Source organism: Coregonus clupeaformis, chromosome 23 (genome assembly GCF_020615455.1).
Source record: "Coregonus clupeaformis isolate EN_2021a chromosome 23, ASM2061545v1, whole genome shotgun sequence".
Taxonomy (NCBI): Eukaryota; Metazoa; Chordata; class Actinopteri; order Salmoniformes; family Salmonidae; genus Coregonus; species Coregonus clupeaformis.
The window spans coordinates 15,063,805-15,089,518 of record NC_059214.1 but is presented as its reverse complement, the minus strand read 5'-3'; the positions used below and the strand labels follow the sequence as shown (position 1 = coordinate 15,089,518).

General features: G+C 44.5%; 1 protein-coding gene across 4 annotated transcripts in view; it reads right to left on the bottom strand.

The window, feature by feature from the left end:
* The window catches only part of LOC121536646 (histone deacetylase 4-like), a 176,490-nt gene that overhangs the window by 131,019 nt on the left and 19,757 nt on the right, over nt 1-25,714 (bottom strand). For 2 of the 4 annotated variants that reach the window (XM_041844054.2, XM_041844055.2), the window contains exon 1: nt 14,405-14,842. In XM_041844054.2, coding sequence (XP_041699988.1) covers nt 14,405-14,525 — 121 coding nt within the window. In that variant the 5' untranslated portion in view covers nt 14,526-14,842. Of the gene's footprint in view, nt 1-14,404; nt 14,844-25,714 lie in introns of those variants that run through there. The other 2 variants (XM_041844057.2, XM_041844058.2) reach the window with 2 other exon arrangements.

Genomic DNA, 25,714 nt, shown 5'->3' with positions numbered 1-25,714 from the left:
GCCACATACCCGGGACAACCCGCGGTCCCAGCCACAATGGCTAACTGCGTCGTGGGCTGCGTTCAAGCCCTCAAGAAAACAGCAAAATATTTTGTATGATCTCTTATACACTATTTTAGGCCCAGCTTTTAAAACTTTGGCTTTCATGGATATAGCCACTGCATCCAATGGGTATGGATACAGTATTAGTACAAATGTGATCAATACATATGGATGATCTTGTTCCTGTAGTGTTTATAAACACCCTGGTGGGTTAATTAATAACCTGAACCAGATTAAAAGCACTGCTTACAGTGAGAAGCTTCCTCACTGAGCAGACAGCTTGATGAAAACCAGTCAATATTCAGGTCTCCAAGAAAGTAGACATCTTTGTTTACATCACATACACTATCAAGCATTTCACACATCATTTAGATACTGACTGTTAGCACTTGGAGTCCTATAGCAACACCCAAAAATAAAAGGCTTTAGATGTGCCAGGTGAACCTGCAACCACAACACTTCAATAACACTTGACATAAGATCTTCTCTAAGCATTACAGGGATATGGCACTGAATATACACAGCAACACCTCCTCCATTAGCATTTATGTGTCTTCTATAGATGTTATATCCTTGTATTGCTACTGCTGTATCATCAAATTAATTATCTAAGTGAGTCTCATGAAATGGCTAATATATAAATGTTATCTGATGTTAGCAAGTTGTTGATTTCATGAACCTTATTGCTAAGGCTACATATATTAATATGGGCTATTTTCAGCCCTTTCCTGGGTAGCCTATCAGAGATGGACATAATATCGAAAAGAGCAAACAAAGCAAGTGAAAAAAATATACATTCAGCAGTCCATTAATCAGTTGGTGTGTGTAAGTGTGTGTGCTGCAGGGTTGAAGCTTGGCTCTTTCCAGAACAGCTACCTTGTCCATGATCCTCAGGAACTTGACCACTATCGGCCTGTCACCTGGACTGGTGGTGGGTTTTCCAGTCCTGTGGGCGCGCTCCACCTCAATCTTCCTGTGTTCCATCTTCAGTTTCTCTTAGATCATTTCCCTCACTTTGTCCTCAGACTCCATCCAGGTCTCATGTGGACAATTTCGTCCACAACAATGTTGTTCTGCCTTGATTGTCCCTCGAGATCATTTGATTTCTCTGTCATTGTTATCATGGATTCACATACAGAACTGATGTCCTCTCTTTAAATGACTTACAGATTTCTGCCATCTTGCCGTTCTCCTGTTTAAACTCATCGAGCTGACCCTGGGAGAACTGCAAACTATTCATCAGGTCCTGGACCTCTCTGGTCAGGTCATCTATTATTTTACTAGTTGACTCCACCAGTATCTGGACACAACACTTGAAGCAATTTTCTTGTTGTTGTAACAACTGCTTGTAGAACTATTTTTGTTTGTTTAGAAGATCCTTCACCTGTGATAGAGAGACACCACTGTCCTCAACAGTACTCCCGCCTGCTTTGGTCTTTGTCATGGTAGCAACGCAGGTTATGCTGTTACTCCTCGCAGTTGCAGACAGGGCAGGTCGCAGGGAAGATTGGATACAACAACAAACAGCAGGGATCTAGAAAGCCACATACCCGGGACAATCCGCGGTCCCAGCCACAATGGCTAACCGCGTTGCGCGCTGCGTTCAAGCCCTCAAGAAAACCCTGCTAGCTTGATAGGCAGCTAGCTAGCTAGCAGCTAGGCTAGCTACTACGCCAAGCAGCTCCTCAGACCCGGCCTTGGTCTGTAGGATCACTGGACATGTGACAATGCTGCAGACAGAGGGGAATAACCTGCCATCTCCCACTGAGCATTAAAGCCGCTTTCAAAACAGCTGGGAACTGGGAACTCGGAAATTCAGTGTGTTCAAGACAACTGGGAAAATCACTTTCAACGTCATCCAACTCGGAATTCCAACTCGGGCACTCGGACCTCTTTCTAGAGCTCCGACTTTCCGACCTGAAGATCACTGACGTCATGATTTTACCTCGTATTTTTCAGAGTTCCCAGTTGTCTTGAAAGAACCATAAAACTCATGGTACCCTTCGCCAGCTCATATCTGTGTGAAGCTGCATTCAGTGCTCTCGTCTTCATTAAAACCAAATATCGATCCAGGTTGGATGTGACAGCAGAGATGAGGTGCGCACTGTCGACCATGCCCCCTGACTTTGAGACGCTCCGACGCAACATGAATCAAGCACACCCATCTTATTAGTGGTGGTAAGATAAGAAACATTATGACAGAGTAATTTGCAATTGACTGTCATAGTTCCAAGTTAAAAGTATGTGATGGTGAGTTGAAATACCTTTAGAACGTTTTTCAATTGACTGCCATGGCCCCAAACAAAAAAGTAAACGTTGGCAATTTAATTTTTCACATGGTTGGGGTTGTGAGAATTTTAAGATACCAAATGGGGTCGTTGGCCAAAAAAGTTTGGGAACCCCTGGAATACCTTATAGTGGTAATTTAGAATAAATGCCGTAAACTAATTATATACTGAACACATATAACCTCACTATGGTTTTTAACAGGCTTAAAAATAAGCCCTTTGCATTAAGAGGTGAGACAGAGTTCAGAGGAAGTCGAGAGGGTTAGAGGTGGGAGGAGTCTTATACCCCATTTCCACCTATAGCTACCGATCCCAACTATACTGTATCCAAGCTGGTACACATAACATGTATATGGCGATGTAGGTGGTGAATCAAGGGTTAATTAAGTGCAATGTGCTCCTTTAAGTGTAACTAGTAAACAGCTGTACAGTAAGAGCAGAAGTTGCTCTCTGAGGTCACACCCCCCAGATGTCTGTCTCTACGGTAACTGCTGGCAGACTGCCAGACAGACGGGGTGCATAAATATGCCCTATAAAAAATGTATAACATAGTAACATGGTAACATTTTGCCCCCACCACAAACACAACCCTCAGAAGCACACACACACAGACACACAAACTCTTTCTCACACACACACAGTGAGAATGACTCCTAGACAATAAAAGCCCAACCTGAAATTGCTTTCAGGATAATGCCACTGAGGCAGACAAAATAGGTTAGGGCATTGCCCGCTCTGCCGGAAGACAAAAAACAAGTCTGTGCCTCAGCTCCTTGCCCTTCACCAGATTTCATTTCAGTCTAGCCTGTGTGTGTGGGGGTGTGTGTGTGTGTCTGTATGTGCGTGTTTAAAGGGGGCAGACTGGGTTAAATGGAGGGCATACCCTACGGCATGTCTGCAGTTATATCATTCTGTTTGTAACTCCATTTTGCATTATATCTTCGTCGGTCTATGTGCTATTTTACCTCTCTCTCTCTCTCTCTCTCTCTCTCTCTCTCTCTCTCTCTCTCTCTCTCTCTCTCTCTCTCTCTCTCTCTCTCTCTCTCTCTCTCTCTCTCTCTCTCTCTCTCTCTCTCTCTCTGGTAAGCGTGAAACCTGGATTAAACAAGTAGAACAACTAATATCGGTGATTGTTAATGGGACAATGGATGGCTACAACCATCAAACTAGTAGTAGTAGTAGTTTAAAGGATCATAAATGAAAAAAAAACTGGTGCACAGTCTTATAAATCGTTCTATTTATCGTTATCACAATTTATTGTAATGTGGATTTTTGTCCATATCGCCCAGCTCTGTTCCAGCGCCTAATGGCATGCCTTCTAATGGGCAGGGCGTGGGCCTGACGAGAGTCTCCTCCTCTTCTCTCTCAGGGACCAGACTCAACGGACTGGAAAGCTGTGATGCTCTGATACAAGGTCCCACAAATCAAGCAATCGTTCGATCAGTTTATTGGTAGGGTGATTTCATTGATAGGAAATATGAAACGAGTGATAAACATGACTTACTACATTATGATGGAGATGTGAGGGATAAAGGTTTCGAAAGAAGTGAGAGAAGAGGAAGAGAGAGATGGAGGACAGTGTTTCCTTTAACATGCACAGTTTACTATAGGCTAGATGTAGCAGTCTGCTATTTATGTCAAGGTAAAGGTACCTCTCAAAAACCACAAGTGTCCAGCAGTTCATCAAGAGGCTAAGAAGACAAGTCCTTGAGCAATGATCAATGTGTCAGTCAATGTGTGTGTGTGTGTGCGTATTTGCACATGTGAGCCCCCACTGCCCCCTCCGTTATGGTTCTCCAAAACCGAGGCAGCTGGCTCCCGGCTCCTGCCTGCTTGGCCGGGCACCGCGAGCGGGCACCGATGCCAACGCGGGGGACAGAGCAGGATCTGTCAGGGCCATCTGAGAGGCAGGCACCAGGGTTCTGGGGAGGTGGCAGCAAACACATGTACAGCAGGCGGGTGGCCTTTCATTGTGAAATTTACCTGCGGCAAATCACTCTGTGGACTCTGGTTCCTTAGTGGTCTGCTAAAATTAACAAAAGGTTGGTTACTCTGTTCCAAAATCTATAACTTTTGTCATCTGTTTGTTTTATAAGATAGGCACATAGATGGTGCATACCAAAATGCACAGTCAGACACATACGGGCAATTTCACAGTAACAGAATGATGCTGAGACTCAGAATTTTCTCTTGAAAATGTATGTCAAACAAAAACCAATGATTGCAATGTTAAACAAACCATACAACTCTATGCACAAGGACTACTTTTAACAATTTCCACTGAAAATTTGACAAAAACACATTTACTTGAACAGTGCAGATGGAAAGATTGGTAACAGAATGACGGTTTGTGCTCTTTGTGCCATCATTCTGTTACCAAACGTTGCATCTTGCACAAGCAAGCATGAACGTATTACACACAAACATGCGCACATGCACACAAACGAGGAACACACACCGGCGCTGTGGTACAGTAAGCAGGCTGGTCTCTGCCAGCCCAGCGGTAGCTCTGCCGTAGCAGACGGCCCCCATGGAGGGGTCAAGGTGATCCATGATGCCTGTCCTCTGGACCACTCTTCCTGTCTTCCTCCCTTCCTCTCTCCACAGGACCACATCCACAGCCAGTACACACTTATCACTGTCTGTTACAGTCCACTACAGTGTGCTATACATGCAATCCACTTGCCCTTGGATCCCACGCTGCAATCAAGTTTGGCTCTAAGTTGTATACAGCACAGACATTTTATATTCCCCTAAAATGTGTTCTTCAGTAATACACATCTGCCAGGAAAGATAACAATGCTTAACATGAAGACATCTACTCATGCAGTCATATTCGATGCATACAGCTTGTATTTGTATAATTAAATCTAATGGAAATGCTGTTAGATTGAAATATAGCCTAGCCATAACACAACGTTATATGTTCCTTGAAACATTACCAAGGTTGGTCAGTTACTGTAATAAAGTCAAATTAGGTCATGTGTAATTTTATAAGCAGTACAAATGGTCAACTAAATCTCTGTCTTTGTTCCCCATGAATGGTACATTGGTTCCTACGTGAGCATGAGACCAACACATGATTTAACTGATGGATCAAAATCCCTTAGCCATAATGAACAGCAGGACATGGCTGTTTAATCGACCCCCGAATATAACAATCTGACCACTGTACAATAGAGGGCTTGAACTAAGTCTTCCACATGTCCACCGAGCTATGAGGGAGGCTTTTCTACTTTCTAACTTGTGACTGGGGGGGCTTTGCATAACCTACACATTACACTGTAAAGAGCTAGAGGGAGCGAGCTCTCAGCGTGAGTAAGTGAGAGAGTCAGGGGGGAGTCTGGGATTGATTAAAGGAGTGATTGAGAGCGCGAGCGAACAAACAAACGAGTGAGTGATTAGTAAATGTGTGAGTGAGTGAGTGACAGAGCGAATGAGTGAGTCAGGGGGTAATTGAGGGAGTGATTGAGCGAGCGAACAAATGACTGAGTGAGTGAGTGAGAGAATGAGTCAGTGAAAGACAGCATCAAACACACAGATATGATTTTGACAAAATGAATGTGGCCATCGACTGTTATCACTAAATTACTGCCCCTTCCCAGTGCAATATGACTGTGACGATCGTCCTATGATCTCATCACATAATCTAAAGACATTCCTTATATCAATAATCAGACATTGCATACGGTTAATGGGTTATGATAAGCACATGTATTTATTATTTGTATAATGTGGGGTTAGTGATGTCCTTTTGGTAAATATATTACCTGGTATTTCCTCATTGATTGTAGAGGATTATCTGTTAATTTCCTGGTCAGAGAATTGACGGGCAATGGGATGCGTTCAAGAGCGCATGATTTATTCAGTGTACGGTGATAGCGGAAGTTTATTATCCTGGGTAGACGTACATGTTCATATCCCAGATTGTATTTATGCTAAAAGCATGGTTGCGCCGTTATTGATATGTGTGCTCAAGGTTATTCGTGTGTGTAGCAGCTGAAGACATTTAGATGTTACTTCTTCCCATTGGTCAGTTGCATCATGGGTATTGGTATTTAAACCATGTCATTTCTGTGTTTGAGGGACAGAACAAGGTAAAGAAGGCATGCTGCTGGGTTAACAGGCAATTATTGAGCCTAGGTTTTTCTTTCGAGTTGATTAGGCCTACTTTTTGTTCATCGTCCTGTTTATTTGTTTTTGTAAATACTTGTACAGTTGCCGGCTATATTGACTCTTCACCTGTTAATAAAAAACCTCACTTTGGCAAGAAAAAACATCTTCCTCGTATGTCTCCTCACTGTTCAAATCCTACCGCATGGTCAACCTCACAATGACATAATACACTGAGTGGAGGGTTACAGTCTGCTTTCTGCATGGGGGTATAAGAGATGAGCCATACTGTTGACATACTGCTTGCAGGTAGCTCAACAAGCTCCCACCCACACCCAGTGCCACCAGTATAGGTGCCAGACAGGACAGACTGACCAGGGGAAGGGTTCTGCGTTCCTGTGTGTGGGGGAGGGGACCTTAGGTCAGTGTCTAGGGTGCAACCTTATCTACCCCTACTCATCTGCAGCTTCAAGAATAACAAGACAAATGGTAAACAGGAAGCTCATGAGTATCTTTTCTCGTCTGTAAAACAGAGGACGAGTCCCAAATGGTACCCTATTCCCTATATAGTGCTCTACTTATGACCAGAGTCCTACGGGCCCTGGTCATAAGTAGTGAAATATAAAGGGAATAGGGTGCCATTTGGGATGGGCCCAGAGCCTCCGTGGCAGTTGTTCAGCTTGAAACATGCATTAATGATGTGGCAGCGTGTCTGTGAATGTGGTATGAAGAGGACAGGTATGCTCACTGAAAAGGGAAAGAGAGAGAGCGTGAGAGAGGGAGAAAGCGAGAGAGTGTGAGAGAGGGAGAGAGAGAGAGAGAGAGAGAGAGAGAGAGAGAGAGTGAGTGAGAGAGGGAGAAAGAGAGAGACTGTGAGAGAGGGAGAGAGAGAGAGAGAGAGTGTGAAAGAGGGAGAGAGAGAGAGTAAAAGAAAAGACAAGTGAGTAGAATATGGCACCAGGGGGTGTTAGAGAGAGCCCTCTCCTGATTTTTATTATTTATTTACTTTTCTCCCCAATTTCGATCTTGTCTCATCGCTGCAACTCCCGAACGGGATCGGGAGGTCGAAGGTCGAGTCATGCGTCCTCCGAAACATGACCAGCGAAACCGCGCTTCTTAACACCCGCCCGCTTAACCCGGAAACCAGCCGCACCAGTGTGTCGGAGGAAAGACTGTTCAACTGGCGACGGAGGTCAGCCTGCAGGCTCCCGGCCCGCCACAAGGAGTCGCTAGAGCACGATGAGCCAAGTAAAGCCCCCCCAGCCAAACCCTCCCCTAACCCGGACGACGCTGGGCCAATTGTGCGCCGCCCTATGGGACTCCCGATCACGGCCGGTTGTGACATAGCCCGGGATTGGACCCGGGCCACTCCTGATTTTCATGCTTGAGTTTTGAAATTTGAATGAATCGGGGTTGATTTGCATAGTGTGCCGCTCTTCCTCTCCTTTCCCTCTCTTCCTGTCTTTCTCTCTTGGTCTCAGTCCCTTCCAACACGCTCTACATTCCTTTGCATCTTCTCCCTCTTCTTCCCCCTCTTTCTATTCTCTCTCTGGGTCTGTCTGTCTCTCCAGCACTTAAACGCTCATCTATAATTCAGTGTGCTAAGTAAAGAGGCTGCTCAGTGAGATGACTGAGACGAGCCAACAGGGTCTGTCACTTACATTATCCCTCCTCTCCTCTTTTCTCTACCCCCCCTTCTTCACCTATCCCCTCGCTCAACAACAGATTGTCACCACAGGTCCTCTCCTTACGAGTGGGAGAGAGAGATTGCTAAAGAGAAAAAGAAAGAGAGAGAAGATTATTAGGAGATAGAGAGAAAGAAATTGAGAGAGCATACTGTAGCCAACCCTGGTCTGACAGCCCACTTAATGTGTGAGTGCGTGGGCTAGTGCAAATTTGTTAAGAGAGGGAGAAAGCGGTTTTGGCTGAAGGAGAATGGGCTGAGATTAGTGGACTGTAGAACACCGGCTCCAAACGCGCCCCGCCCCGCCCTTCCCCCCCTCCCCAACACACACCACACACAACACACACACGCCTAACACATTATTTGATTCAACAAGCTACACACACATGCACCATCAGTTGTGGGGTTACACCTCCATTGCATCCCTTTCACCTCCCAGTTGAAGAAATGGCGAGCGCGTTACTCTATTAGTCTGAACACAAATCTGTCCCAACCAACCTACTCACCCTTCCCTCTTCCTCATGTTCCCCAATACCCTCTATCCTCTCTCCAGTACACGCCATCATAGCCATTTACCAACAGAAATCTTTAAAATACTTTGTGCGTTTGCTTGAGCCTGCCTGGAGTTCCAAATGGGCATGAGTTGCACTTTTGGAGTTGACTAATATTCAACATGAACAGTCAATACATTTGGCTTCCACTAATAATTAAAGTAGGCCTATGTATTTGGGGCCAGGTGCTGCTAACACGCTGGAACAATGTTGGCGAGAACAGCGTTGCGGTTTTCACACGGTGTGATGTGGGCGTCTAACAGGCAGCCCAGTGCGTCTCATCTCCATATTCTATTAATTTTCCCTCCCTCACATTGAGCGATAAACAAACGGAAGTGGGGGAGTTTTAATTCCGTTACCAAAAAAACCCACATACTGTATCTTTAAGATATTTTCTAATTTCTCTCACTCATGAGGGACGATTATGAAAGTTCACAGAAGCAACAAGTAATGGTAAACCTACCAATTAGTTAATGATTTTACTGATACAAATTTTGTTTATGAATTATTAAGTATTTAACAACTAAACTATATTGAACACTTATTTTGTTATTTATTTTTTGTACTTATGCCTACAGTAACAAACTAATGAAAATGCTATTGTGTTATTTGAAATCAAATAAAAATGGTATTCTAATGTTACCCAAGGCCTTCATAAACACAACCAAATTATTATTTTTGCAATAGCATATATTAAATATATTAATAACACTGTTAGAATGTTGCAGTCAGAATGACTGCTCATTAGCTTGACGGGGGTTCCATCGAGGCCCAGCGGTTCTAGTGTTAAGTGATTAAAACTAGTTTTTTAATTTTAAATAACATAATAGCATTGTCATTAGTTTATGTTACTATATGTAAAAAAACAAAAAACACAAAAAAAACAAAAATTCAAGTGTGCAATACATTTCATTTGTGGAGTGCCTTTGTTACAACTATGAAACAAAAATGGGTTGGAACATGGTAACGGCTTATTCTTATAACGACAAAATACTTTAAAAAAAAATACCCTAAGCATTAAGATGCACAGTCAAAAGACACATTGTCAAATTATGAAAACATCAGTAGCCTAAACATCATTATAAGCGCCAAGTGGCCTTGATAAATAGTGAAACAGCATTATAATGAATATAAGTGTGGATATGACAGCAGTCAAAAATAGTAAATTATTGTCAGCTCGTGCTTGTGTGCATCTTCATGCAATGGCATTAGTTGGATTTCATTTAGCTGTTATCCTTGTCCTAACAGCTGACAAAATGTTCATAACTTTCCCTTCCTTGACACACTTTGACAGACTTTGTTTGGTTCTAGTGCATAATAGTATCAGTTTTTCTCTTTTCTTGTGTCCCCATTGTCTTGTCATTCTTCAGCACACGGCTGTGCAGGTGCCTTATTTTGCACAGGGGGAGGGATCTCCCGTCTCACTTTGTTCATGGTGTGGTCACACTTGTTTTCTTTGCAAGCAACTTGTTTGCCAAATAAAGTGAAGAAATTGTCCATGGAGACATTTCTCCCCTTGCCAACATAAGGTTCCACAAGCCTCATCACCACATTCTCAGACACTAGCTCACCTACTGCCTGATGTGGATATTTTCACAGATATTGAAACTTTTCAGCATGTACAATTAGACACACAGTACATTACAGTACAGTTCTATGTAGCCTACTCCAAGAAGGCCAGAGTGGACTGATCATACTGCTTTAAATCATTGGACTAATATAGGGTAGATACCATTTTAAGATTATGCCTATAATTAGAATGGATCAATACAATAGAATGTCCCGCCATGTTCTTCATTCACAATTGGTGATTACATAATGTATGCATTGTTTGCTTCCCCTCACTCATCAACTGACCCATTCTCCCCCCTTTTCCCCATCTTACTTTACTTAATTTATTTAATCTGTTGTTATATGTGTGAAATTAGTTTCGTATAATTTTGGTTCCACAGGAGGTTGGTGGCACCTTCATTGGGGAGGATGGGCTCGTGGTAATGGCTGGAGCGGAATCAGTGGAATGGTATCAAATACATGTTTTCCATCTGTTTGATGCCATTCCATTTACTCCGTTCCAGCCATAATTATGAGCCATCCTCCTCTAAGCAGCATCCACTGTTCGGTTCAGTTTTTAGGTGATTATCGCGGTGATTATCACCTGGGCACTGCACTTTCAACTGTCGGAAGAAGGAGCGGAGCATCCCCTACTGTTGAGAGGAGCAGGGGCAATGGGGAAAAAACATTCAAAAAAATGACATGCCCTCCTAAAACTGGTTATAACTCCAGTTCTGTTTGTGATATTAAGATTCTTAGAACAGCAGTGTGTTAAATAGACTTATTTAGGAAAAGTCAAGGACGGAGGGGAGCATGACTTATTTGTATTTTATTTTATTTTTTATCATGAGCAGTCAAAATGACTACTTTAGCGGTTCTAGTGTTAATAATTCATAAACAAAATTACCCCCAAATCAGTAACAGAATTACTTCAACTGAATTGGCTACAATGGGAAATCATAATAGTCACAAACCAGAGTTGGGTCACCTGCTACTGTCCTCCCTTCTCCTGACATAATGTTATGTTCAGCTCATAACTGTTTTCTTTTCTTTGTCTTTCTGTTGTCTGGTGATCAAACCAAGAGTGTTAAAACAGTCTGGACAACCCCTCCCTCTCTCTCCAGTTAATGTCACCTCTCCCAGCTCTTACAGACACCTACCAATGAGCCCCCTCTTTTTCCATTTACTGTAAGCAGTATCCTCACCCACTGAGCACCAACCGACACTGGACGTCCATGGATGTTGAAACGTAGTTGAAATTTGGTCAGTCCACACTGGCCTTGATGTTAACATCCACAGACTGACCAGACTGGACCAAATCTGAACCGATCACAGACGTATGTTTCACAAGTTTGGATAGCACATTACAGTACAGTATAGTACAGTGAGTAGAGAACAGTAGAGTACAGTACAATACAATACAGTAGTACAGTACAGTAAAGAAAAGTAGAGTATAGTACAGTAGAGTACAGTGTACTGTACTGAACTCTACTCTACTGAACTCTACTCTGATGTGCTGTATTGTACTGCACTGTACTCTACTGTGCTCTGCTGTGCTGCGCTGTGATGTCCAAACTTGTGAAACAGGAGGAGAATGACATTCATATCCATAATTATGCATTTCTGTGTAGTACAGATCAGGGACCCACGATGTAATTCCGTTACCACAACTCTGTTACCGGGTGTAAATCCACTTCACCTACTGTAGTTTTTTCAAACTGAAGGTGCCATGTCATAGCTGACACCCCATTCTTTCTGCAGACATATTTGAATCTTAATAGGTATTTAACAGAGTTTTGGGGAAAACGTGGTCGCATAAAAACCTGAGGGCGATTTTACGGTCATTCCGTTACCAAAGTCTGCATCTGCACAGTTCTTCCACTAAATGTGTATTTTGTAAATTTTTCTGTGGAAATTGTTACAAGTAGTCCTTGTGCACAGAGTTGTATGGATTGTTGAACTTTTAAATCAATGGTTTTTGTTTGGCATACATTTTTTCAGTAAAACAAACTGAGTCAAACCGTAATTCCGTTACCGTGGAATTGCCCGGTGGCTCCCTCTCGTTGTCTCCCCTCCCTCATCTGTACTGCTACCAACATACAGGGTGGGTGAAAGCTATATTCTACTTCTCTCCTATCAGTGCAAAAGAAAACAGTGAGTTAGCAGGACACTAAGTCGTATCAGGCTCCCACCACTGCTAATCTTGGTCACATTTCCTGTGACTTGTTATTGATGTGTTAATGGTGTTCATTCCTGTGTTGGCGTGGTGTTGGTGTGGATAGGCTGGCTCATCCCGTGTTCCTGTGAACCACGAGCGTGGAGCGGGGGCTTAGGTGACGCTACACCTCTTCACACACACACACACACCATTAATAAAACAGAGATGTCCTGCTAAAACAGAGAGCTTGCAGAGCACATCTCACACACAAAGACACGTGAACAAACACGCACTCTGTCTCACACACACACACACACACACACACACACACACACACACACACACACACAGCAAGTGGACTGAGAGTGAAACTACAGTGAGTGGAGACGAGATGTGAAGTCCGTTGATGAAAGAAAAAGGGAGCGAGAGGTGGTCAGATGAATAGTGTGTTTCATTAAAACGTGTGTGCAGGTTTGAGAGGGGTTACCTGGGAACAGTAAATGGATGCTCATGTCGTCTTTGCTTTTAGTGAGCGTCCTAGAGAAGAACAAAGGGAGAACTGCTGAGTATCCTCTTACACTGGCCTGACCTGCTGCACTGCTCGAATGGGGACACCTTTTTGGCTAATGGTCCCTATAATAAACAAAATAACATAACACATCACATGGCATCACATGTGTACATTTACTACGCTTGTGAAACACACGTCTGGGGTTCTTCGACAGAATAGCCGTCAGAATTTGGAACAAGTTGAGGGGACTTATTGTCTTTCCTTTGAAGTTCTAAAGAGTGTTGGGATGGTCAGATGAGATATGACCAGATTTTCAACAACACCAACCAACCAAACCAACCAAACCAACCAACCAACCAACCAATCAACCAACCAACCAACCAACCAACGAGTTAGCCAGCCAACCAACCAACCAGCTAGCTAGCCAGCCAACCAAGTCAACCAATCAACTAGCCGTCCAACCAGTCCTTCAGCAACACCAACGAACCATCCAACGAGCCAGATATTCAACCAACCAACCACACACAAACGCCCACTGCCAGCCAGCCAACCTGCCAGTATAACAACACCAGCCAACACACATTTAGTCTTTCTCTACTCACCATAGCCAGTTTCTCGCGCCAAGGTGTATGAATAGAAAAAAATCACCAACCAACCACTAAGTATATAAAAGCAGCCCACAGCCACTAGTGTTGTGTTCAGTGTGTGTGTGTGTGTGTGTGTGTGTGTGTGTGTGTGTGTGTGTGTGTGTGTGTGTGTGTGTATGTGTGTCTGTGCGCATCTTTTCACACTGGTCTCTGAAATAGTAATTACCTAGCGTCATGCTCTGAGAGGAGTTAGTTTTGTCAGGTTATTTAAAGCCGTTTCACACTTCACTGCACTTTCCCTGCACCATCTCACAGCAGCTCTCACAGCAGAAATGACCCCTTAGCTAACACATAAAGGCAATGATGATAGTATTTGATGATGATGGTAATCCTAGCATGTAGCAACACTATCATTAAATGTGTGTTTGTGTGTGTGTTTATGTGTGTGTGTGTGTGTGTGCACACATGCATATGTTTACGTGCACGTGTGTTCTACCATGGACTCTGTGTATGTGTTTGGGGGTTGTATGGTTGCATGAGGGTGCAGACATGTTGCTCAGTGACCCATTCTTCCTCTGGTCTCTAGCCTTGAGCCAGGCCTGCAGGGACACACATGTTAAGGCATGAATCCACAGTGGGTCCAACCACATACACACACACACACACACACACATACACACACACACATACAAAGGGAGAGAGTAAGAGAAAGAAGGAAAGAAAGAGCGGGAGAAAGAAAGAAGGAAAGAGAGCAACCAACAGCTGCTGAGGCAGAGTGAGAGAAAGCTAGAGAGAAATGTTGATATAACAAGAGAGAAAGGAGTATGAGACAAATAGGGAACCGAGCGAGAGAGAGAGAGAAAGAAAGAACGAAAGAACGAAAGAAAGAACGAAATAAATAAAAAGATGGCGCTCCTACCAGATTGGATGTGGTTGAGGCCAGACGGCTTCAGAAGTTCCAAGGGCTGCTCTTTCCTGGGCAGACCATCTGCAGGGGACAGAGAGGATGGAGAGTCCGTTTCAAATATGGTCTGCAGCATCGATAACACAGGGTCATAGTATAACCTACTGAGGCCCAGATAAAAGACTACATATCCCACAGAGAAAGAGGGAGAGAGAGAGAAAGAGGGAGGGAGAGGGGGAAGCTAGGAATTGAAGAAGGCAGAGAAAACCAGTTGAATGAGGAGAGGATGAGGAGGCTTTTGCCTAGCCTAGTGCTGCAACACAGCCGCAAGTGTTCACTGCTCTGTTATGACTCCAATGTGATTGGTTCACTGTCTTCAACAAGAGAGAAAGAGGGAGGGAGCGAGGGGGGAGGAGGGAGAAAGAGGCATGTAAAAATAAACATGTGGACTGAGTAGGCAGGCATATATTATGTGCCCTACCACTGTTTAAACAAACACAAGCATGTCTCGCATGTTTGCACGTGCGACAATGTACACACACACACAGAGACACGCACACAGGCACATGGTAGGGTGCGTCTTGGTGAGGATGATAATTATAGTGGGAACATGAACAGGCTTTGTATCAGTTCAGGGAGGACCTGGCTATAAATACACCATTGGGGGAGTGGGGGGCACACACACAGACACACTGGCTAAAAAGACAAAAAACTGTAAAACATTGTTGGAGTCAGATTTGACAGCCGAAAGATTCAGACACACTTTTGCCACTCACACGACCCAGCAGCTCTCCAAAACAAACCACTGTATCGCTCACATTTTTACTCTTCCATCCATCCCTCAACAACGAGAGTCTGACGGCAAAATAATTTGAAGTGCAATTTCTCCCAAATGGGGCTTGTCTGTGAACGGACATGTGATGCCAAAGCATGGGCAGCTAGAGGAGACCATGCACTCTATTACTAGGCATACAAGTCTATGGAAAAGAAGACTCACATCAGGTACCTCTCCTCTCCCTTCTATCTCTCTCCTCCCTCTACCACTACTACGCCTCCAGTCTCATTGCTTTGACTAGCCCGTCAAAACCACCTCGGCAGGAGGCAGACAACCAGCAGTGAATAAAGTGAAGGGAGGGCTTAATATTCACGGCACCACTAGGGGTTCTGAATGGGTGGGGGATCAGGGCACAGTGTTGTTCATTACTGTAGACATCCGGTGTGAATCTCTTGTCGAATGGCTCACTCCTTTAAAAAATGGAAATAGCACACACACATGCCTGTAACTGACAGAGCCTTATCGACATACAGATAACAGAGCCGCTGTGGGAGACGGTCTGGCTATAATGTCTGGACAATGTTACATCACTGCACAAGTAAAGTAGGATGAAGTTGACCCTAGACACTGATTTCAGGTCAGTTTAGCAAGATACTTCATTAATTGTTAACTGTATGTTAAGTTTAATGCGTCCCTTATACAGTGGCTTGCAAAAGTATTCACCCCCCTATTTTTCCTATTTTGTTGTCTTACAACCTGGAATTAAAAATTATTTTGGGGGGTTTGTATCATTTGATTCATACAACATGCCTACCACTTTGAAGACGCAAAATAGTTTTTATTATGAAACAAACAAGAAATAAGACTAGAAAACAGAAAACTTGAGCATGCATAACTATTCACCCCTCCAAAGTCAATACTTTGCAGAGCCACTTTTTGCAGCAATTACAGCTGCAAGTCTCTTGGGGTATGTCTCTGTAAGCTTGGCACATCTAGCCCCTGGGATCTTTGCCCATTCTTCAAGGCAAAACTGCTCCAGCTCCTTCAAGTTGGATGGGTTCCGCTGTTGTACCTCAATTGGATTGAGGTCTGGGCTTTGACTAGGCCATTCCAAGACATTTAAATGTTCCCCCTTAAACCACTCAAGTGTTGCTTCAGCAGTATGCTTAGGGTCATTGTCCTGCTGGAAGTTGAACCTCCGTCCCAGTCTCAAATCTCTGGAAGACTGAAACAGGTTTCCCTCAAGAATTTCCCTGTATTTTGCGCCATCCATCATTCCTTCGATTCTGACCAGTTTCCCAGTCCCTGCCGATGGAAAACATGGTGTTCTCAGGGTGATTGGAGGTGTTGGGTTTGCGCCAGACATAGCATTTTCCTTGATGGCCAAAAAGCTCAATTTTAGTCTCATCTGACCAGAGTACCTTCTTCCATATGTTTTGGGAGTCTCCCACATGCCTTTTGGCGAACACCAAATGTGTTTGCTTATTTTTTTCTTTAAGCAATGTTTTTTTTCTGGCCGCTCTTCCGTAAAGCGCAGCTCTGTGGAGTGGACGGCTTAAAGTGGTCCTATGGACAGATACTCCAATCTCCGCTGTGGAGCTTTGCAGCTCCTTCAGGGTTATCTTTGGTCTCTTTGTTGCCTCTCTGATTAATGCCCTCCTTGCCTGGTCTGTGAGTTTTGGTGGGCAGCCTTCTCTTGGCAGGTTTTTTGTGGTGCCATATTCTTTCAATTTTTTTATAATGGATTTAATGGTGCTCCGTGGGATGTTCAAAGTTTCTGATATTTTTTTATAGCCCAACCCTGATCTGTAATTCTCCACAACTTTGTCCCTGACCTGTTTGGAGAGCTCCTTGGTCTTCAGGGTGCCGCTTGCTTGGTGGTGCCCCTTGCTCAGTGGTTTTGCAGACTCTGGGGCCTTTCAGAACAGGTGAATATATATACTGAGATCATGTGACAGATCATGTGACACTTAGATTGCACACAGTTGAACTTTATTTAACTAATTATGTGACTTCTGAAGGTAATTGGTTGCACCAGATCTTATTTAGTGGCTTCATAGCAAATGGGGTGAATACATATGCACGCACCACCTTTATGTTATTTATTTTTTTCATTTAACTTCACCAATTTGGACTATTTTGTGTATGTCCATTACATGAAATCCAAATAAAAATCAATTTAAATTACAGGTTGTAATGCAACAAAATAGGAAAAAACTAAAAGGGGGATGAATACTTTTGCAAGGCACTGTAAGTGGCTATGGGGAAAAGGAGACAAGGGGCTAAGGACACAAGGGGGAAAGGAGACAAAGAGACTATTTCATCGTATTGGGACACACCCCAATCATTTGCTTTCATATCTTGCCATCTATTCATGTGTATACTGTACATGTAGCTGGTGGGAGCTAAGAGGGGAGGGGCTGGGAGGAGAAGAAGAGGGGGGACCCATGTGCAGGAGTCACACATGAGCGAACCTCAGCACACGGCACACACAGCTTTGTTTTTCAGGGTTGTGCGGCTCTATTTTCAGCCCATCCAGACTGCGGTCATGATTAATACATGATGGAGGGTGGGGAGGGGGATTAAACATTCATATCACACACACATTCATACTAGCTAATACAGACACACACACACATTAACAAACACATCCTTCTCACACACCCATCTCCAAACTCACACACACACACACACACACACACACACACACACACACACGAGCACACATATGCTCTCAGACAAACACACACACACACACACAAACACACCGCTCTCCTACACACAACCACGTTGCATGCCTTCCCCTTTGCTAAACAAAGAAGGATGGGGAAGAAAATGAAAGTAGAGGGAATGTAAAGAGGACAGAGAGACAACAATGTTTGGGTGCATTTAAAGTATGTTCTTCAGGGCAACTCTGCGGTGTGTGTGAGTGTGTACGTGTGTGTATACATTCATATGTGTGTGTGAGAGAAAGAGGGAGAGAGAGTGTTTGCGAGTGTGTGTATTAGCGTGTGTATGAGTGTGCGTGCGCTTGTGTGTGTATACGTGCACATGCACCTGAGTGTGTGTGAGTGTCGGCAGGGCTATTTTTAGAAGGCCCGGTGGAGTAGGCCTGATGCCTGAGATGCCATTGTGGCATTTTAATTAGCCAAGAGAACCGACAGGGGACGTGCCGCGGATCACTAACCAGCAGCCAACGCCAGGGGACACGGCCAAACTAGGAAGCACATACTGCACACACAGAAAAACACATGCATAAGTACACGCATGCACGACACACACAAACACAAACAAACACAGATAATGTGCGTGTATACAGTTGTGGTCAAAAGTTTTGAGAATGACACAGGTATTGGTCTTCACAAAGTTCGCTGCTTCAGTGTTATGAGATCTTTTTGTCAGATGTTACTATGGTATACTGAAGTATAATTACAAGCATTCCATAAGTGTCAAAGGCTTTTATTGACAATTACATTAAGTTTATGCAAAGAGTCAATATTTGCAGTGTTGACCCTTCTTTTTCAAGACCTCTGCAATCCACCCTGGCATGCTGTCAATGAACTTTTGGACCACATCCTGACTGATTGTGATGAGTGTGATAGAAGGAGTCAGGCGCAGGAGGGTAATCACAGAATGCAGAGTTAATTCCGTCGTACACACATAGCGCTGGATAGCGACAAACGAAACAGGCACAGGGAAAATCTACCCTGGCACTACAAGGTAACGGTAGCTTCAACAATAACAGGCACAGGGGAAATATCTACCCCGGCAATAACAAGGTACGAGTAGCTCCACCGAGCTACACTACTCTCACAAATAAACAATCACCCAAAAGGACAAGGGGTGCAGAGGGAACACTTATACACGGACTAATGAGGGGATAAGAACCAGGTGTGTGTAATTAACAAGACAAGACAAATGGAATGATGATATATGGAGCGGCAGTGGCTAGTAAGCCTGTGACGATGAACGGCAAAGCCTGCCTGAACAAGGAGGGGAGGCAGCCTCGGCGGAAGTCGTGACACTGATGGCAGCCCATTCTTGCATAATCAATGCTTGGAGTTTGTCAGAATTTGTGGGTTTTTGTTTGTCCACCCGCCTCTTGAGGATCGACCACAATTTCTCAATGGGATTAAGGTCTGGGGAGTTTCTTGGCCATGGACACAAAATGTTGATGTTTTGTTCCACGAGCCACTTAGTTATCACTTTTGCCTTATGGCAAGGTGCTCCATCATGCTGGAAAAGGTATTGGTCGTCACCATACTGTTCTTGGATGGTTGGGAGAAGTTGCTCTCAGAGGATGTGTTGGGACCATTCTTTATTCATGGCTGTGTTCTTAGGCAAAATTGTGAGTGAGCCCACTCTCTTGGTTGAGAAGCAACCCCACACATGAATGGTCTCAGGATGCTTTACTGTTGGCATGACACAGGACTGATGGTAGCGCTCACCTTGTCTTCTCCGGACAAGGTGTTTTCCGGATACCCCAAACAATCGGAAAGGGGATTCATCAGAGAAAATGACTTTACAACAGTCCTCAGCAGTCCAATCCCTGTACCTTTTGCAGAATATCAGTCTGTCCCTGATGTTTTTCCTGGAGAGAAGTGGCTTCTTTGCTGCCCTTCTTGACACCAGGCCATCCTCCAAAAGTCTTTGCCTCACTGTGCGTGCAGATGCACTCACACCTGCCTGCTGCCATTCATTTACATTTAAGTCATTTAGCAGACGCTCTTATCCAGAGCGACTTACAGGAGCAATTAGGGTTAAGTGCCTTGCTCAAGGGCACATCGACAGATTTTTCACCTAGTCGGCTCGGGGATTAGAACCAGCGACCTTTCGGTTACTGGCACAACGCTCTTAACCACTAAGCTACCTGCCACCCCATATTTTGTCACCAAAGCCCCATATACTACCCACCACTGTGACCTGTACGCTCTTGTTGGCTGGTCCTCACTACATATTTGTCGCCAAACCCACTGGCTCCAGGTCATCTATAAATCACTGCTAGGCAAATCCCCGCCTTATCTTAGCTCATTGGTCACCATAGCAACATCCACCCATAGTATGCACTCCTGAGCAAGCTCTGCACTGGTGGTGCCCTGATCCCGCAGCTGAATCAAATTTAGGAGACGGTCCTGGTGCTTGCTGGACATTCTTGGGCGCCCTGACACCTTCTTCACAACAATTGAACCTCTCTCCTTGAAGTTCTTAATGATCCGATAAATGGTTGATTTACATTCATACAACTGTACATTCGGAAAGTATTCAGACCCCTTGACTTTTACACATTTTGTTACGTTACAGCCTTATTCTAAAATGGATTAAATTGATTTTTCCCCTCAATCTACACACAAAACCCCATAATGAAAAAGCAAAAACAGGTTTTTAGAAACATTTGCAAATGTATTACAAATACAAAAACTTAAATATTACATTTACATAAGAATCCAGACCCTTTACTCAGTACTTTGTTGAAGCACCTTTGGCAGCGATTACAGCCTTGAGTCTTTTTGGGTATGACACTACAAGCTTGGCACACCTGTATTTGGGGAGTTCTCCCACTGTTCTCTGCAGATCCTCTCAAGATCTGTCAGGTTGGATGGGGAGCGACGCTGCACAGCTATTTTCAGGTCTCTCCAGAGATGTTCGATCAGGTTCAAGTCCATGCTATTGAGAGACTTGTCCCGAAGCCACTCCTGTGTTGTCTTGGCTATGTGCTTAGGGTTGTTGTCCTGTTGGAAGGTGAACCTTCACCCCAGTATGAGGTCCTGAGAGCTCTGGAGCAGGTTTCATCAAGGATTTCTCCATACTTTGCTCCGTTCATCTTTCCCTCGATCCTGACTAGTCTCCCAGTCCTTGCCGCTGAAAAACATCCCCACATCATGATGCTGCCACCACCATACTTCACCGTAGGGATGGTGCCAGGTTTCCTCATGCTTGGCATTCAGGCCAAAGAGTTCAATCTTGGTTTCATCAGACCAGAAAATCTTGTTTCTCATGGTCAGAGTCCTTTAGATGCCTTTTGGCAAACTCCAAGTGGGCTATCATGTGCCTTTTACTGAAGAGTGGCCTGATTTGTGGAGTGCTGCAGAGATGGTTGTCCTTCTAGAAGGTTCTCCCATCTTCACAGAGGAACTGGTGCTCTGTCAGTGACCATCGGGTTCTTAGTCACCTCCCTGTCCAAGGCCCTTCTCCCCCGATTGCTCAGTTTGGCCCGACGGCCAGCTCTAGGAAGAGTCTTGGTGGTTCCAACCTTCTTCCATTTAAGAAGGATGGAGGCCACTGTGTTCTTGGGGACCTTCAATGCTGCAGACATTTTTTGTACCCTTCCCCAGATCTGTGCCTCGACACAATCCTGTCTTGGCGCTCTACGGACAATTCCTTCGACGTCATGACTTGGTTTTTGCTCTGACACGTACTGTCAACTGTTGGACCTTATATAGACTGGTGTGTGCCTTTCCAAAACATGTCTAATCAATTGAATTTGCCACAGTTGGACTCCAATCAAGTTGTAGAAACATCTCAAGGATGATCAATGGAAACAGGATGCACCTGAGCTCAATTTCGAGTTTCATAGCAAAGGTCTGAATACTTACGTAAATAAGGTATTTCTGTTTTTAATTTTCTGTACATTTGCAAAAATGTCTAAAAACGTATTTTTGCTTTGTCATTATGAGGTATTGTGTGTAGATTGCTGAGGATTTTTATTTATTTAATCAATTTTAGAATAAGGCTGTAATGTAACAAAATGTGGAAAAAGTCAAGAGGTCTGAATACATATACACACACACACACACACACAAATCTTTTAAAAACATATTTTCCTTCATTATTTTCCACTAACCCCACCACCCCTCCCCCAATTGGAGCAAACTAATTAACAACAACACCTAGCCTTCTACTTCCAGCCTATGGATACTATATACATTTTACGGACACAATCCATTTCACAATGGTCACCCTCAACCCTTCCCATCCATCCCTGAAGACCATCCAATTTGATCTCTATTTGCCATACAACTGTGCTGTTTCACAAAAGCTCTGAACCCATATACATTTCACGGACAAATTGACGATTACTTGTGTGCTGCCAGTTGTGGGCAGGATTGAAACAAACCCAACCTTCATTTACCTTGTGATGCAATCCTGACCACAAGTCTCACAAAACTCAGTTTTGAACGAGACTGACTTGATGATGTAGTGTCTAAACAGTTTATGACTTTGCTGACGTTTGCAAATGGTGTGTTAGAGGAAGTTGACTCAGCTTGCGGAAGCATCTGGAAAGCATTACTATAGGGGCCCCCTAAAACAGAGGAGAGTCTGTTATGTGGAGGCCTGGGATTGGTCTGTGGGAGAACCACCCATATCATGTTACATATTATAAATACCATGGTTGGAACAAAGGACGGAGAGGAACAACATATTAGAGATTGGGTTCAGTTGTTCTCCAGATGTCTGCAGGAGTCTGTAAATTGACACTGAAATCTTTGATGTAATAAACTATTATAATCAAGGACAGTGTCAGCGGATTTCTTGTCATCACAGCATCTCAGCATCGTTATCTCGACACTACATTAATGGCGACGAGGTATTTTGGACGTGTTGCGTCTGTTTCAACGTTGCATCATGGGCGCCGAGCTGACTCTCGCTCCAGAGTCCGGCAAATAAGGGTGAGTTTTCTCACCACTTTGGGCACTGGTAAGTTCGTGTGTCCGTGTGTGTGCGTTGAATGACCGCACCGTTAAGAACTTGCGTGTGCGCTTTGCTGTGTGATGTGAATCCGTTCTAAATTTCTAAATTTGTTTGCGTTGAAAACAACGCAAACAGGGGGGAGTGTCTATAGCAATTGATAACACTGGGCACAGGGATATTTGGCTTGAATAAAATTGAAAAATAATAGAATGAAGGAATAAGGCCAGGAACTAAGGAAAAATGTATGCTAATTAGGATGTCGTTGATCACTGGCTTGGTGCGGGGAGCAGAAACGGGCCGGACTGGGCTGATGACGCGCACCACTGGCTTGGTGCGGGGAGCAGGAACGGGCCGTACCGGACTGGCGACGCGCACCACTGGCCTGGTGCGGGGAGCAGGAACAGGCCGGGCCGGGCTGGCGACGCGCACCACTGGCTTGGTGCGAGGGGCAGGAACAGGCCGGGCCGGGCTGGCGACGCGCATCACTGGCTTGGTGCGAGGGACAGGAACAGGCCGGACCGGGCTGGCGACGCGCACCACTGGCTTGGTGCGAGGGACAGGAACAGGCCGGACCGGGCTGGCGACGTGCACCACTGGCTTGATGCGAGGAGCAGGAACGGGCCGGACCGGACTGCGAAGGCGGACTGGAGGTCTGGAGCGGAGAGCTGGCACAACCCGTCCTGGCTGGCTGCCCACTTTCGCACTACACTTGCGGGGCGCTGGCACAGGACGCACTGGGCTGTGCACGCGCACTGGCGATACAGCTCGTAGAACAGGCGCAGGATATGCGGGACCGAGGAGGCGTACTGGAGACCAGGAGCGTTGAGCCGGCACACCCCGTCCTGGCTGAATGCCCATCTTCGCACGACACGTGCGTGGTGCTAGCACAGGACGTACAGGACTGTGCCGGATCACTGGCGACACAGTACGTAGCTCCGCATAACACGGAGCCTGCCCAGTCACACTCCTCCTCGCGTGAGTACGGGGAGTTGGCTCTGCTCTACCTCTAGGCTCCGCCAACCACCCTTTTAGCCCCACCAAAAAAAGGTATTGGGGCTGTCTCTCGGGCTTCCTCCTCGGCCGGCGCCTTCCGCGTTGCCGCTGCTCCTCTCTATATCGCGCCTCCACTGTCTCCTCCCAAGGACGGCGATCCATCCCGGCCTGAATCTCCTCCCAAGTCCAGGATCCCTTACCGTCCAGGATCTCCTCCCAGGTCCAGGCTGTCTGCTCCTGGACACGCTGCTTGGTGCTCGTTTGGTGGGATCTTCTGTCACGATCGTTTATAGACTGGATGGACCAAGGCGCAGCGTGATAAGCATACATGTTTATTTAAACGAATAAACACACGACAAAAACAACAAACGAAACGTGAAGTCCAAGATAGCACACAAACATACCATAACACGGAACAAGATCCCACAACCCACTAGTGCCAATAGGTTACCTAAGTATGGTTCCCAATCAGAGACAACGAGCTACAGCTGCCTCTGATTGGGAACCACACCGGCCAACATAGATCTACACATTCTAGATCTAAACATAGACAATCAACATAGCACAACACGACACAGAAAATACACACCCTGACTCAACAAATACGAATCCCTAGAGTCAGGGCGTGACACTTATGAGTCTCTATAAAAAGAGAACGTTTAATAACTGTTAAAAGACTAGGAGCCTACAGGGGGGATTTTAAGAGTGTATAGAGATGTTTTGTAATGGATAAGAAAATAACTATAAATCTGCAGATTAGGACAAGTAAAGATAAAAAACTTCGAAGTAGGATTTGTGTTCTATGTTTTGTGTTGGTTTGTGAGTTCTGTTAAGTGTTACTGTTTGTCTGTGTTGGGGAAATAACGGAGGGACAGCTGGTCTCTCTACTTTCTGTTGTTTAGCTTGGAGAGAGCTGCTTGGGAGCTCTTCTCACTCTGAAATCGCATTGGTGAATGAACTGCGCATGTGTAGGATTTTATGAGGTTAGAGTTACGTAGAGCAAATGTGCCACTCCCCTGCCTGCACTGAGCTGCTGTGACATGCAGACAGAGAAGGAGGGGGAGACTTACACACAAATAAAGTATTCTGTTTGTTAAATCGGCTGTTGCTTAACGATGAAACTATTTGATTGAGTTCTATTGAATTTATAAATGAGAGATATGTTGACGGATTAAAAATAAAAATAATAAAATAAAATGAAATATTATTGAGCTATTTATAATATTCCTGAGTTAAGCTGTTTGCTTATTTCTTAGCACGTGTGAACATAGGTATGTCTAAAAGGGTATTGTATGGTTGAAATAACCCAGTGAATGCATAAAAACTAAATTATTGTCTGTGTTCTTTGTTCTCCTGTGATATGAGAGACACGAAGGAGGAGACAGAGAGAAGGTGCTGACGAGTGTTTCACGCGACAGTGTGTGCTGCCACGGATCCAGTCCAATCAAGGCCAGTACTGTTCTTTTCACAAAACTTACCTTCCCATAGAGGATATTGTGTGTGCCTAGCATATTTCATGTTGTGACAATTTGACAGGGACTTGGCAACAGACTGATCAATTGATGTAATTAAGAATTGCACATTGGAGTTTTTTGTGCATGAGTTGGTTTGATTAGAGTTGAGTTGGAAATCCAGCACTGACATTATTCTGTAAAATTAAGGTAATTGGGTGATTATTAGGAAATTGGTTTGTGAGTGCTGTAGTGTTGCTGGATTACAGGTCTTTCTTTTTTGGATTGCTCTGAAGTTGACTACTTTCATTTACTTTTCCTGATCGGATGTGGTAAGATTGCCACTAATCAATAATTTGGTAAAATTAAATTAAATACAAATGAATAAATGAATTAATGAATTAATAAAAATAAATA